This window comes from Lycium ferocissimum, chromosome 3 (assembly GCF_029784015.1).
Source record: "Lycium ferocissimum isolate CSIRO_LF1 chromosome 3, AGI_CSIRO_Lferr_CH_V1, whole genome shotgun sequence".
NCBI lineage: Eukaryota > Viridiplantae > Streptophyta > Magnoliopsida > Solanales > Solanaceae > Lycium > Lycium ferocissimum.
Window position 1 is genome coordinate 18318788 of NC_081344.1, and position 16536 is coordinate 18335323.

Sequence of the window (16536 nt, forward strand, 5' to 3'; positions counted from 1 at the left end):
CATATGAACGAGGGTTATACCTATTAAAAACCTGATGTTAGTCAAAATTTGTGTCTATATATAGTCTTAGACATGCTTTAAGTGCTGGAAGAATTGAGCATCAGAGACTGAATAATATTTATTAAGCATCCTCACCCCTGCATCGAAAGCTTTCAAACGGCTGTATTTATATTTATCCTGACAATGTTTTCAGTTAGTATTTATGAAATATTATGGCTTATTATTTGAGTTGCTTCCAATTTTCATATTGCTATAAATGAGTTGAGTTTTTATTATTCATTTGTTAAAAGATTTAAGGGTCAAGGACGCTAACTACGGAATTTGATATGATTTTACTAGGAACTTTTGAGTGAGCCTCGAGCATTAGGTGTGTTCAGGGCGCACAATCGGATGCTTGATGCGTAAGCCTCACAATACTAATCCCTACACGTGATTCTCAGGGTGTTTTGCAAGTGCCCGCCCTGAGACGAGCCCCAAGCGAGTCCTCGAAAAGCCTTTTAACAGAGGTTAGGATTAGAAGTTTTAATCTGGGTTCTGAAAATAATACAAGAAAAATACACTTGTCTTGTACTTTGATTGCTCAAGTGCAGGACACATGTCGAGCCTACATTTATTTTAACAACTAAAATAGTGATTATCTTTAAATTATATGACAGAACTAAACTGATCACTTTTTGAAATACATTAAGAACTATTTCTTTCATACTTATATGTTAAGAACCAAATGGAACCAAAGCCAATACGACCATTTTCATCATTTTCTCTAACATTTCACTAAATAGAAATTAAATCCATTAATTGAAAGACAACAAAAGGAAGTTGAATCCCATTAATTATGGCCCCGCCATCTTTCCTTCTCACCCACATCCATAAATACGCCCTGAAAATTTTCATGATATGACAGCCTGTATGTGTCTGCGTGTGAAAATGGTAAATACTAAGTACTCCATTTGTTCTTAATCAGTTTCAAAAAAATAGTATACTTAACATTTTTATATTTAATTTTAAATTTATTTTTAATGAGCTACTTATAGTCTCACAAATATTCTACTTCAGTCTTATATTTTTAAGATCATAAGATTAAAGGATATTTTGAGACATTATATATATATATATATATATATATATATATGTTTAATTTATAATCATAACCGCTGCTCCAAGCTAAGACAAACAAATTGAGACAAAATGAATATATTCGTTTTAAATCTTAAACTTTGTGCTTGGTTAAATATGATCACATAACTTGGTAAGGACGAAGTAAATAAGTAGTACTCCCTTCTATCTATTTTAATTGTCATGTTATTTTCTTGCAGAGAAAATATTAACTAGAGGATAAATTAACTAATTTAACTAAATTATTCTTATTTATTACTCCTCTCAATTCAATACTTACTTTTTTTTTTTCACCACATTAATATATCTCAATATTTATGGGTAGGGACAAAGGTAGAAACAATCAACTAATTATATCTTGATCTTTTAAAATAACAACTACTCCGTGCTCGTCCCTTAAGAGTCATAAATAAATGACGATATTACTATATCACTCATAATTATTACTAAATCATCTAATAATTGAAATCAATCAAATATATTTTAAAAGTTTTTCAATCAATAACAATTCGTTAAATTTTTCAACCCAAATTAATAGTAAGAGTAAAACAAGTATGAACTGTTAAATTATCTTTTGATTTTTCAAACCGGACGAATTGAAACATACATCTATATTTAGATGACAACCAAACATTTATTACCCTCATTTTCACCCTTCAGAATCCTTTAAACATTATCTGCATAGTTTACATACATATACGAAATTTGGTGTGTGTGTGTGGGGAATCATTCATCAATGGCTATTGTTGCAGCAGTTGTTATCGTCCTTATGGGCGTTGTATTTTTCATCTCTGGTCTCTTCATCAATCTCATTCAGGTTTTTGTTTTGTCTGCATTTTTGGAATTCTTGCTGTATATTTTTATCTGGGGTTCCTTTATTTCAAGAAAATATGAAGTCTTTTGTTTATTTTATCTTTGATTTATTAAGTTTAATGGCAAATGCAGTATATACTACTACTAAGCTCTGCCCCCTTTTATACGAGGGTGTTTGAGTGAGCACGAAGTTTAAGAAATAACGGAAGGCTTTTGAAACTTGTGGTGTAAAAATAAATCATAAAAATTTGTGTGGCTAGAAATCTCAAGTTGAATTTTTACTATGTCATTTTTTTTGGACTGACTAAAAAAGAAAGGGTGTCGTATAAATTGAAACAGAGGCAGTAGTAGCTTATATTAAAACATCCGTTCATAATTAGCTCTGTTGTGTATTTTATTTTGCTTTTTTGTTGAATACACGTATGAAATTGGTGAAGTATAATGTTTTTTTGATAAGGTGTATGCTGCTTGCTTTTCTTTTTCCTTTTATTTTATGTGTGCATTTTTAGTAATTTAATTTGCTTTATTATATGGGGTTCCTCTATTTCAAGAAAAAATGAAGTCTTTTGTTTATCTATCTTTGATTTGTTAAGTTTAATGGCAAATGCAGTATATACTATTAGTATATCTTTAAATATCCTTACGTAATTAGCTCTCTTGTGTATTTTATTTTGCTTTTTTGTTGAATACATATATGAAATTGGTGAAGTAAATGGATTTTGATAAGGTGTTAATTAAGTTCCAGGCTGCTTGCTTTTCATTTTCCTTTTATTTTATGTGTGCATTTTTGCAAGTTTAATTTGCTGTATATTTTATCCGGGATTCCTCTAATTCAAGAAAAAAATGAAGTGTTTTGTTTATCTATCTTTGATTTGTTAAGTTTAATGGCAAATGCAATACACACTAAACACTAGTATTTAGTGATGTGTACTTTATTTTGCTTTTTCGTTGAATACATGTATAGAATTGGTGAAATGGATTTTGATAAGGTGTTAAATTCCAGGCTGCTTGCTTTGTTCTTATACGGCCATTTTCGAAGAGCACATACAGGAGGATTAATAGAATTCTTGCAGAACTTTTATGGCTGGAGCTTGTGTGGTTAGTTGATTGGTGGGCTGGTGTAAAGGTAATTCACTCAGCTATATATATTTATGTTATTTTGATAAGTTTGTAGTTCTCTAATGATTTTGAAATAGGATAAGAACTCTTTTGTTTATATAGCAAGAGCGTAAGGGGTCGTTTGGTTCGAAGACAAGTTATGCTGGCATTTTCTTATCGACTGTTTAGTTTGTCGTATTAAAAATAACATGCATTGCATAATTTCTAAATGGTACCGAATAGAGTGTATAAGTATAAGGATAGAATTGGTATTGGTAATGCCATGGTTTACTATGTATAAGAACAGTACTGAATGGGGTGTATAAGTAATACTTGTATTAGTTTACTGGACTTAAATTTCCAGCCAAACATTATAGTAAAATTTTATACCAGCATTATTCTACCTAATACACCCTACGAAACAACCCTTAAAAAGTTACATTCTTGGCATATAAACCAATTGCCCATATAAAAGGAAAGAAAGAGAGAAAGAATATGAAGAACAACAAGATCTTTCTTTTACATAATTGCCCTGTCCTACTAGAATTTGTATTCAGTGTTTAGCATCTCATCTGAAAGTGATGAAGAAATTTAATAGTACAAATCAAGAACCTTTACAAGGTGGGAATGAGGACCTTAATAAATGATAAGGATTAGCTAAAAGTGTTTGTTTTTTCTGATCCATGCTGCTGATGGTTAGGCTTTTAATTTTTAGTATACCATCCATTTCAGATGTCTCTTTTGATGAAACATAGTTATCAGTTACTGTAAGCATAGTTGTTTCAGTTAATGTAAAGTATTTAATCTCATGAATGTCTTTTTGAGGCAGGGTGTGTCTGTTGCCACAAGCCTTTCATATACTTAGCAATTTTTCTAGTTTTGAACCCGTTGCCTGTTTTGCTTGCTCACAATTCTTATTTGCTTTCTAGACCAATGAGATTTGTGTCTTTTTCTTGAAATGGTCTTTCTTGTAATAGCACTGGTGTTTTGATTCATTACTCATTTCTACACAACATTTTTGTGACATTCTGCTCATTGTCTAAACAATTTGTGATCCCAAAAAAGTGTAGAAGACCAACAAGTAGAGATTTTGCAATTGAAGCTAAGCAAGCATGATAGGGTTGAGAATGCTGTCAACATGGGGGTTAGTTCATTTTGCTAGAAAGGGTTTAACTATATATACAAATTCCATAATTAACTTCATTGAAATATTTGTATGCATTGCTGTTAGTTCCGTTGTGTTCCTTTCAATGTGACTGTTTGTCCGGTTCTGAATATTTTTTTGAGTTCCTAGTTGCTTCTGTCTTACATTCTTATGTTTTTCATCCGATACTTCTTTTTCTCATTGATGAGGTAATTCGATTGCAGATTAAACTTTACATGGACTCAGAAACATTTAGATTAATGGGTGAGTTGGACTCCATTTGCCATTTTTACTTATATTTTGTCCAGTTTCTTGAAGTAATGCTTATTATTGGTGTGCTGGTTGATCTTTCCAGGTAAAGAACATGCCCTACTGATAGCGAATCATAAAAGTGACATTGATTGGCTTGTTGGATGGCTCTTAGCTCAGGTTTGCATGATAATCGTCACTGTTTGGACACCTGTTTATGCCGAAACCCTTAAGCAAATAATTTGCCCTATGCAAATGTATCCCTGCGCTACTGATATATCTAACTCCTTGCATGTCTATGTTCGTCGCCTATTTAAGTTTTTGTATATGGATTTTAAACTTTTAATTAACAAGTAATTTGACAAGAACTTTTCTTTTACTGTATGATGGTCTTCCATGCGATGTCCCAATTTATGTGACACTCTTTCCTTTTTAGTTAGTTAAAAAAAAAAAAAAACACCATGCTTATTTAGTAACAATTCAAGTTTAAACTTCCTATTTTACCCTTAATTAGATGATCTCTGGCCACACAAATATCTATAGCTTATTTTAGACTACAAGTTTAAAAAATCTTCTGGTTATTCTTAAATTCCGTGCCCAGTCAAACACCCTCACATAAATTGGGACAGAGGGAGTAACCATTATCATTTATTCAATTAACTTCTGTTTGTTGGTTCTTGGATCCTTCAATTGCAGAGATCCGATTGCCTTGGTAGCACATTAGCTGTTATGAAGAAATCTTCAAAATTCCTTCCTGTAAGTGTTTCGATTGATTATTTTTTTCTTTTGATCCGTTAAGTGTTTGCAGTGGATGTTACAAAGATTTCCACTCGTCTTTTTGACCAAAAGCTAGTTGCTGTCCATTCCACTCTAAATAATAGTAGAGATAAGCTCTCAATTCCAATATTATCCTGCAATTTATTTGTGATTCTGCATACTGGAAGAGTAATGGCTTTGCTGTGTTTTGGAGTTCGATAAGTTATTGTGCATAAGATGGAATAAGGAAGCAATAGTTTGTTAGATGTATGGTCTCCATTGGAGTATTTTAACCTCTTGCGGAAAATCGCTTGTCTGCATTTATTTGAATATGGTGGTATATTGTTAACAGGAAGGAAAAATTATCTTAGCATTTTGCTCATGTTTTTGTTAGTGAACGATACTAAACTCATTTTGTCTATTTTTCCTTGAAGTTTCTATTATATGGGACTCTCCCAGTTTATTTTCCTATTAAGGTCAGTAATCTTGCGCATTATGCAGGTACTTGGTTGGTCCATGTGGTTTTCTGAGTACCTGTTCCTTGAAAGAAGCTGGGCTAAGGATGAAAGCACGTTAAAGGTGCAGTTAAGCCCAATCGATTTAGTCATTCTTTGCACATTTAAATATATTTGAGCAACTTTGAGTCCAAATACTTTTTACTACACGATGCATATCTGGATTTACATTTCTCTTTCTTTTGGCCTGTTGATGAGTGTCGAAGATCTGTTTTGGGTTAGTTGATTTACAACTATTTGTAATTTGATAAGTGTGGGGTCCAATTTGCAGTCAGGTCTTCAACGGCTAAGGAATTACCCTCAACCTTTCTGGCTGGCACTTTTTGTTGAAGGCACTCGCTTTACACAGGCAAAGCTTTTGGCTGCTCAAGAATATGCAGCCTCAGCAGGACTACCTGTTCCGAAGAATGTGTTAATTCCTCGTACTAAGGTGGGCACCAAATGTTACCTGCTTCAAAAAGGACACGGAAATTTCCTCGAATTATAGCCATCATAAGTAGGCTGATACTTTCAAAATCAAGTTATTACACAAATCAGGCAAACAAACTAATTAAGGTGTGGCAAGAGATTCTCTTTAAGTTAGTAATGGATCCTAAAGTTAGTAATTCTGTCACATTTTGCCTTGCTATCTATTATGGGATTGTCACAACGAAAATAAATGTTTATATATTCAATGATTTCAGGGCTTTGTCTCAGCAGTAAATCATATGCGCTCATTTGTTCCAGCTATTTATGATGTGACATTTGCCATTCCTAAAAGTTCTCCAGCACCAAAAATGCTGCGAATCTTCAAGGGTCAATCTTCTGTGGTAAGCAAAACTGTCCAATAATTCGGAATTCTGGTCTTGTATCAAAATATCCGCTAGTCATTTATGGCTTCAGAATGACAAGTTATAACTCTTTTTATCGTTGGATCAAATTCAAAAACGGTGTAAGCAATTACATTTTTAAGTAGACACTGCATTGGTTGCATTTTTTCAGATCATGGTCCACATTAAGAGTTCCTGTGTCCTTACTTTGGAACTATGATCTGAATAAGTCGGTTAACTCCTTGTTGATCCATGACCTGTCTATTAGTTTCATATTTATGAGCTGAGAATGATTAAGTGATGAACTTTGGTCCATTACTTACTGCTAAGTGGAATTAAGATAGCCAGAGAAAATGTCTTTTGTTTAGTTTAAATGTTTTTTTGTTATGGTGCAGGTTCATGTGCACATCAAGCGCCACAAGATGAAGGATCTACCAGAAAATGATGATGCCATTGCTCAATGGTGTAGAGATATCTTTGTGGCCAAGGTTACCTTTCTTTCTTGTTAAATCTCCATAGGAACATCTACCCTATCTCGAGAATCTAGTGTTTAAATGGGCATCATAACTATTTCTACCTCTTATTTGTGAGCTCTGTGAAAAATTATCCATCTTCCTGAATGAGTTTTTATCCTACTTCTGGTTTTATCTTGTCACTCTTAACCAGGATAAGCTATTAGACGGACATATTGCTGAAGACACCTTTGGAGAACAAACGCTACAGAATGTTGGCCACCCAGTGAAATCCTTCGTGGTAAAAACTCGCTGGTTAAACTTAGATTATTCTGCATATAGTGTTTTTTTTTTTTTTTCAACCGGGAAATTCCTGAGGGTCAGTTGCTCACATTTCGAAACTACTGGATAATGGGCACACCCCTCTATCCTTCTCCGCTTCAATGTCAGGCTTTCGACTGCATCAGGGTTCAAACTCGTGACGTGTACCTAACCTTGGGCTAATTATGATCTTATCACCAGACCAAAGCCCCAGTGGCTAAGTATGCACTGTTGAGTTCTTTTGTTTTTCTAGCAAACTAATTTATCTTTTCTAAATCACAGGTCGTTACATCTTGGGCGTCTGTACTTACAATTGGTGCTATCAAATTCTTACAATCGTCAACATTATTTTCTTCATGGAAGGGTATTGCAATTTCAGCTGGTCTATTGGCTGTTGTTACAGTTCTTATGCAAATCTTGATAAGATTTTCTCAGTCGGAACACTCAACACCAGCCAAGCCAAATCGTGTTAATCAGCATTCAGGAAATGGACAAGAAAATCAACACTAGCACACATCTCACATCTGAGACAGAGATTACACCAGGAATGTTGTAGCCTTAAGTCTTTGACAATTAGATTATATATTTATCGTGCAGCAAGTTATACTTCCATTTAATTTCAGCCTATATTGCGTTTTTTTTTTTTTTTTTTTTTTTTTTTTTTACTGTTGTCTAGATCTGCTTGTGTGTATCTTGATTATTCTATTAGATACATATTATCTCCTTTCAAGAGAGGTATCGAGTAACTGTGACAATCAGGACTTGTGCAAATGAGAATGCTCTTGCGTGTAAGATGTTTGGCTAAATTGTCCAATTTTGAATAGTTGAAGAACAAAATTTCCCCTTTTTTCCTTGTTTGGAATAATTGTTAGTAAAAAGTTACTTTTGCGCTAGTTGACCAAAGGCGAAGGCATTTTTGTGCCAAAAAGTAACCTAAGGTAAAGTTGCCGTATTTTATATAGTTCAGCTATATTTTTTTTTTACCATTTTCCAGGTGTAAAAGGATAAAAAAAATGTCTTGTCGTATTAGAAATGGTTCAAACATGTCCTCCTTCCACCTATTCGATCAAATTTGCTCTTCCTTCCACTATTTGGATTAAAAAAATGCCCTCAACGTATTAGAAATGACTCAAAAATGCCCTTTTTCACTTATTAAATTAGATTTATTCCTAATATTATTTTTATGCTTAAAATTATCCGTTTTATTAACGCACAATTATCCCTAATATTATTTGATCCAACAAGTGAAAGAATGACATTTTTGAGTCAATTCTAATAAGTTAGGGACATATTTTTTTAATCCAAATAGGTAGAAGGAAGGGAAAATTTGATCCAATAGATGGAAGGAGTGCATTTTTGAACAATTTCTAATACGTTAAGGGCATTTTTTACCGTCTTCCATTTTCCATAATATAGTGAATAGATGAACGAGCTAAACTACTATATGCGGAATTCCAAACATATATATCACTATTGACTAGTTATATAACAAAAATAAAGTTTTGAGGGCCTAAGACTATTGAAACTTATGATTTTAAAAAAATGAGAGATATTTGTATAGCTATAAATTATCTTTTTAGAACGGGAGATAAAATTGGCCACAACATCATATCCATCAGGGGCATAATGCTTGAAGTCGTAGTAGCTAACCCCAGATGGGCAGCCAGCGTTCCTGTATAAAAACAAGGGAAAATATGTTTAGTTATAGGTGTGGTAACAACCAGTAGGCTAAGCTGTAGTCTTGTATAAAATCAAGGGCAAATATACAGATTGGAAAAAGAAAATTTTAACAAACAATTCGGAGAGAGGGTATATCAATTAAGGGTAGAAAAACAAATAAATCACAAAACTCTCGTAGGAAATCTTCAATTCCGAACTTTATGATTCAAGTTGTAATCTTTTGGCAACTCAACCACATTTATCAAGTTGCCCGTACATTATTGGTCAATGAATTCAAATAGAATTCAAGTTTCTGATTTGGTCAAAACCTGCTAATAAAATTTGATTTATTTTCAAATAGGAATTCCAAATTAAAATTAAAAGACTTACAAAGAAATATTCATTAAGTCCCCTCCAACCCCAAAGAAATATGAAATATAGTAGCTCTTGTGACAGAAAATGTAGGCCCAGTTGAAATTTGATTTCGATTTTAATGATGTTTCGCTCATTCGTAACTCGTATGATACATTGGAGGAATCTTATGTTCAATTGGATGTCATTTTTTAAAACAGTGGCAAGGAAGGAGTCATTCAATGGCTCCGAAAGAAGGTTTTAGAAATTATCCTCTCTTGTACATCAAAGAAGTGGTGTTGGACTAGTGCAAGAAGTGATTGAAGTCGAAGAATCTGGACGAAAAAGGACTTCTCGTAAAAGAGTTATGAATGCTGAAGTTATCAATGCTCATATGGAGTTTGTGGACCCTGACCCCGATGACGGTGGGATAGGGTTTGGGGGCCCTGCATTGGAGACTGGGCAAGGGTTGGGGTTAGGTGATGAGGGGTTTGAGAGTGGTGGGCAAGGGCAGGGTTTGGGTTGGGTAATGAGGTGTTTGAGGGTGGTGTTGATGATCATGTGCAGTTGGGGTTGGGGTTGAGGGGTTGGGGCCTTGTGTCTATATGCAAAGAGTCAGTATCTTATTATATAACTTGAGAAATGTTCTTCCAAGTTAATAAATTGTTAGCAATATGTTGCAATACAATACATTGGTTCTTGTTCTCAAAAATCCTATTGGTAGATAATAATCTATCAGTAGCTTAATTCAAAGTTCTAAAATCTGCAAGAACAAAGTTTTACTGTCATTTAATTAAAATTTAAAAAATTGAAAATAAATTTTACTACATTCATAATGTCATGACTATATAAGGAAATAATGAACTTTCCTAAATATTAATTGTAACTTTTTAACACATGTAGTAGCAATTTTTTAGTGCTTATAAGAAGACTTTTGCTGAAAAATTAAAATGAGTTGTAACTTGAGATATTGAAATAAAAACTTAATAATATGGAAGGAAATCTAATGCATTCCTACGTCACTATACAAAAAAAAAAAATTATATTAAAAAGACATGAAAAGGGTATTTAATTCTATATAATATATATAATTTTTCTAACTATCGATCATAAATAAAAGTTTCATTTTTTTGGATTTTAGTTTGCGGTGTTCAAATGAGTAATCAAACCAGGTTAAGTTTCTACCTCTTGTTAATTACTGATTGTATGAACCATCCCTACAGTCAAATTTTTTTATAATAATGTCGTTTGTTTGAATATTGTTTGACTGCCATAACGAATTATTTTATAGACGATGACTTTTATTGAAAAGTCTAACGATATATGAATTGCTTATTGGGAAAAGGTGCAAATATACCTCTGAACTTTGCGATTTTAGAGTGGATATACCCCTCGTTAAAAAGTGGTGCATATATACCCCTGCCATTATGTAAATGGTGAAAATATACCCTTTTCATTGACGGAATCTTTTTTATTAAAATAAAATCTACTATAGGGGAATATTTGCACTTTTTCGCAAAGTTTAGGCGTATATTCGCACCTTCTTACACATGATTTTTTTTTTTAAAAAAAAGTTCCTTCATTCAAGGATTAATTTGAATTTATTGCTTTGATGATCAAATTTCCTTTTGTGTTCATCTTCTTATTAAATCTATCATAGATGCCCCGAATTATTTTTATGCAAATACAAAAAATAAATTGCAATTTGATCACTTGTCATTATTGGGAATAATAAGGAATTTCTTTTTACCATTTCACCTTTGGTAAAAAGAAATGCTCTTGTTGAGGAGTGTCTAAGTGCTCTTGTTGCCTTGATTGACATAGCTAACGAAGGGTATTCTATCCATACAATTCTTGAGGATCGTCCGGATGCAACAAATGCTTTGAAAAAAAAAAAATAGATGTGGGCTGAATCCTTGTTGGATAAATGACTGTTGAAGGAGGAATAAAAGAAATTCGCTAAAACGTTGTTGACGTTCCAAATCTATTGGTGGCGTTTGAGAGTTGAAAGTGTCCCACAATGCGAGACTTCCTCCTAAAGTTTTATTTCGAATAAGTGGATGATATATTGGATAACTCTTATATTCCATCTATTATGACAGATTGAGAATTTGAAAAGTGGTAGTATTACATAGCAAAGTGCTTCAAATATGTCTCAACAACTTAACTTGAAATCTTATTCGTTGAGATTATCAGTTATAATTTTCAGAAATGGTGAAAATGTTTTCTTCTTTGATGCACAGTTTATGTAGAAGATAGTTATAATTTTCGGAAAGAAGAAAGCTACTCTTTTCAGAAGATAAAAAGATACTCTTTTTATAAGAACAAAAGTACTCTTTTTGGAGACTAAAACCTTTTGTGGTTTTCTACTCCGTTGTTTGAAGATTAAAAACCGCGTGATTTTGTACTCCAAGTTACTACTCGGTTTAAAGAATATTTTTTTTTTTACCGATTTAGTAAAGTTCGTTGGTTTGAAGATATAAAATCTTCGCAGATTATTTATTTGGTTTGAAGAGATAAAAACTTCACCGATTTATTAAATCTGTTTGTGTAAGAAACTATTAAGTTTGAAGATATAAAAATTTCACCGTTTTATTCTCTAGTTAAGAAAAGAGAAAGATTATGATTGTAAGTATGTTCATTGCATTCTGTGGTACGAATAGCTGATAGAGATGAAAACTAAAGGAAAATTCTAATTGGAGTTTTGAAAGCGTGAAGGGACACGTTTTTCTATAACTTCCTGTGATTCTCTTATTACAAAATCCAATGGCTAAGAATTTATATGAAAAGGATCATATTAAATGCTTGACATTAAATCATTCTATGACATCTATGTTCATGGCAAAGCCTTCTTCATCAGTTCCGTTCCCTATTTTTCTAACGGTCTCAAAAAGATTCAAGCCACCAATCTTTTATTGATAAACTAAGTGTTCATAAGGTGGTTATGATGCAAGGAGCAGCAGTAAATGATATACATATATTTTTTGTAAATGTTATAGCGAAATTATAGTGAGAACTAACACCTATGTTAATGATTTCTTGTAAAACTTTATTGTGGGCTGGTTTCTTTAATTCTCTTGTCACTAATGAGTGACTAGTACTTACTAGTACCGATTCATAGGAACTAAGTGCTTACATGTTTAATGATGAGGGTTGCCTTTGTGAAGGAACGATTTAACATAGATGGTGAATCACTTGTTAAGTTCTGACTTATCCCAGAAATGTGGGGGAACGCTATTCTTACGGCTAGCCGAATACTCAATCGAGTGTCCCATAGCAAAATACAATCTATTCCATACAAAAAATGGAAAGAAAGAAAACCCAATTTAAAATACTTCAAAGTGTGGGGGTGTTTGGCCAAAGTTCAAGTTCCTAAATCCAAAAGGATAAAAATAGGACCTAAAACCATTGATTGTGTTTTCATAGGATAGGCTACAAATAGTAAAGCATATCGATTTCTGGTTTACAATCAGAAATCCGGACATTCATGTGAATACGGTAATTGAATCAGATAATGTTGACTTCTTTAAAAATATATATCCGTATAAAAGGGAATGTGAGTCGTCTAGCGAAGGATCTAAATGACCTCGTGAAGAAACAAAGGAAGATTTTCTTGATGAGGAAAATCCCAAACGCAGCAAACGTCAAAGGACATCTACTTTCTTTGGACCAAATTTTCTAATATTTTTGTTGGAAAATGAGCCTCAAAATGTCAACGAAGCTATGTTTTCATCAAAAGCTCAATTTTAAAAATAGGCAATTAATAGTGAGATAGAATCCATATACAACCATACTTGGGAATTGGTTGATCTTCCTCCAGGAGACAAATCTTTAGGTTCCAAATGGATTTTCAAAAGGAAAATGAAAGCTGATGGCACTATTGATAAATATAAGGCAAAACTTGTTGTCAAAGGGTATAGACAACGAGAAGGTCTTGATTACTTTAATACTTACTCACCGGTAACGAGGATTACATCCATTCGGGTGTTAATAGCGTTAGCCGCCATGTATGGTCTTGAAATCCATCAAATGGATTTGAAAACAACCTTCTTAAATGGAGATACGGAAGAAATCTACATGGAACAACCTGAAGTGTTTGTAGTTCTCGGAAAAAAGAAGAAGGTGTGTCGACTCGTTAAGTCTCTTTACGGGCTAAAACAAGCACCCAAACAATGGCATGCGAAATTTGACCATACGATGTTGTCAAATGAATTTAAGATAAATGAGTGTGACAAATCTGTTTACATTAAGAACACTCCAAATCACGTCGTCATTGTTTGTTTGTACGTGGATGGTATGTTGATAAGGAGTAACGATATTACTAACATAAATGTCACTAAGCATATGCTAGCTAGAAAATTTGATATGAAAGACTTAGGAGTTGCCGACTTAATTTTAGGAATTAAGATCCATAGGACTCCTCAAGGTCTAGCATTGTCTCATGCTCATTACATTGAAACATTACTTGAGAAGTTCAAGTATTTAGATTTCCAAAGCGCAAAACTCCAATTGATGTAAACCTTGCTCTTGCAAAGAACAAAGGTGAAAGTGAGTGTCAATTGGACTATACTAGGTATTGGGAAGTTTAATGTACATCACCGTACGCGCGACCGTATATGGTTTGTGCTATAGGTAAACTAAGTCGATACACGAGTAATCCCAATCAAACGCATTGAATGGCAATGAAATGAGTTCTTGGATATTTAAAACACCCAAAATTTTGTGTTGCATTATAATAAATATCCAGCAGTTGTTGAAGGATATAGTGATGCAAATTGGATCACCGAATCAACAGAATCCAAATCCACAAGTGGATATGTATTCACGATTGGTGAAGGATCGGTGTCATGGAAATTGTCCCAACAGACAAGAATTGCTCGCTCTACGATGGAGTCTGAGTTCATAGCTCAAGACAAAGCAGGTGAAGAAGCTGAATGGCTCTGGAATTTCTGAGAAGATATTCCTTTCTGGCCAAAACCTATGGCACCTATTTGCATACATTGTGCTAGCCAAGAAGCAATAGGAAGGGCAAGAACCGTTATATATAACGGTAAATCTCGTCACATACAACGGAGACAATACTGTTCGACAACTACTCTCTAGTGGAGTTATCACAATTGACTATGTAAAGTCAAGAGATAACATGTCGGATCCACTTACAAAAGGCCTAACTAGAGAGGTGGTTGAAAGATCATCGAGGGGAATGAGTTTAAGACCTAGGACAAGTCATCATGGCGGTAACTCTACCTAGTAGACTGGAGATCCCAAGAGCTAGGTTCAAAGAGATCAAACAAAGTGATGAATGACGGTTCAACATTGTCAAATAACCCAACCTATTCTTATGATGAAGACAATGTTCAGAAACATGGATAAAGCATGAAGGCTTTTGACGAGTTAATATAGCTTAAGCTTTTTAATGGTTTCTAAGTTTGTCAAGTATGACCACATAGTGTATCTATGGAATGACACGTTTAGGAATCAGCTATGTGAGTGTGATGTGTAAGCCGCTTCAAGGAGTATGTTAGGTAAAGGCCCATGCTTTACACACTCATGAAACCAGGCGGTGTTCATGGCTGAAATGAACACAACAGTGAGAACCAAAGGCGGTTAAAGGGTTAATTGTGTGACATGTGGTTGTCTAGGTATACACCAAAGCTCGACGGTTCAAAGATATCAAATCTACCGATTGACCATGTATATCCGACATATGTTCACTACGGAAAGTTCAAAGGGAAACCTACTTATCTAGATGCAATTAATCCTTGCTTACGAATCACACAATTTTTTATGTATGCTTTAATCATAGAGTCATTCCCCATTCATGTGGGGGATTGTTGGCATTTTAAGGTGTGCATGGGAAATGAGAAAAAAGGTACCGTTTAGAGTGCACCCAAAAGGCATCGTTTGGATTGTACCTCTCCATCTCACCCTATCACTGTCTATAAATCCAAAGGCTTGGCCTCAGATTTTATACACCAAAAAATCTGAATTTTTTCTCCTCTCTAAATTGTTCTCTACATTTGTTTTCAAAACAAAATTATAGTAGAGTCGTGCGATTTATTGGCGAATTTGCGTTCGACGAAGTTGATAGGGTTTGAGGTACAGCACGCCAACAACAGGTATATCCGTTTTATCCTGGGAGGAAGTAATTCATAATCTCGGATACAGTAAGGGGATTAAATTCCTTAAGGATACACAATGAATTCTGTGGACTCGGATATTTTCAATTTTATGCATTTTACGTTTTTCAAGATTAACTCATGTTTCTGGTTTACTGGTTTTGATCAATAGATTTGCTAACAATCTTTTGGTGTTGATTTGCATGTCAACGAAGAAAAATTCAATATTCAAGCAGAATCAACCACCAAAGTCACCACGCACGCAAAGCAAATCAAGCCAAAAAGCAACTCAATATTTTCTCTCATACATGTTCCAAAAACAAAACAAAAAACTAGCAAAACATCAAACTCATTGCCTGAACAAAGCGAATAGAGATACTAGCAGAGATGTTCTGATCAAAACACCGGAAACTGGCAAAGAGAAGGCGGCTCCGGCATCAGGTGCCGGTGTAGGAGACAACTCTTGTGCGGTGGCAGCAACCACTGTTGACACCCGATTTTGTCCCACCTTTCCTCCAAAATACCCATTTTACGCTTCTAATATTTTGGCAATTTTAAAACAAAATTATTTATATTTTTTACTATAATTATTAGCTTTTATAATACGCATTTCATTATCCCTCATTATCTTTTACAACCGTTACTACTACTTTTTTATTATTATTATTATTATTATTATTTTGTTATTATTATTATTACCAGGGATTATTATAAGTCGTATTTTTTATCGTTTCAAACATTTTTACCATTACACACGATCGATTTATTTCGCATAATTTAATAATAGCATTTACTTTTATCGTTGAATTTCAAATATATTACCCCACGAATTACGGCATCATTTTATTTTCATCTAAATACTAATAAATACATATTTTATATTTGGGGATATTTTAGCACACTCGTATATGATTAATTTAAAATGGGTCTCTTATTTAAATTTAGAAGCCAAACAAATTTCTTCCATCCACCCTAATATTTTAAAAAACAAGCCCAACGTAACCCTTTTTTATCCCCCCCCACATTTTCAACCAATTCCCAAAAGAAAGACCCCCAATTTCATTTTTTAAAAAAAATGAAACCCCAAAGGGGTTTTATCTTTTTTTCCCCGCCCGCCCCCCCTCTCCTCTCCCC

General features: G+C 33.7%; 1 protein-coding gene across 1 annotated transcript; it reads left to right on the top strand.

Moving 5' to 3' along the window:
* The first annotated feature begins 1715 nt into the window (after nt 1-1715).
* On the top strand, nt 1716-8120 carry LOC132049944 (1-acyl-sn-glycerol-3-phosphate acyltransferase 2-like). Its single transcript, XM_059440933.1, has 11 exons — nt 1716-1933; nt 2933-3055; nt 4396-4435; nt 4527-4600; nt 5117-5176; nt 5678-5755; nt 5963-6121; nt 6375-6500; nt 6896-6988; nt 7167-7253; nt 7556-8120. The coding sequence occupies exons 1-11, from the start codon at nt 1853-1855 to the stop codon at nt 7781-7783; spliced, it is 1149 nt and encodes a 382-aa protein (XP_059296916.1). The 5' UTR covers nt 1716-1852; the 3' UTR covers nt 7784-8120.
* Nucleotides 8121-16536: the final 8416 nt, after the last annotated feature.

Bases quoted from the DNA above. Each gene is read 5' to 3' on its own strand.
- LOC132049944 (XM_059440933.1), top strand. From the start codon at position 1,853: ATGGCTATTGTTGCAGCAGTTGTTATCGTCCTTATGGGCGTTGTATTT. The intron at 4,601-5,116 runs GTTTGCATGATA...CTTCAATTGCAG, and splicing joins TTGGATGGCTCTTAGCTCAG to AGATCCGATTGCCTTGGTAG. The intron at 7,254-7,555 runs GTAAAAACTCGC...TCTAAATCACAG, and splicing joins ACCCAGTGAAATCCTTCGTG to GTCGTTACATCTTGGGCGTC.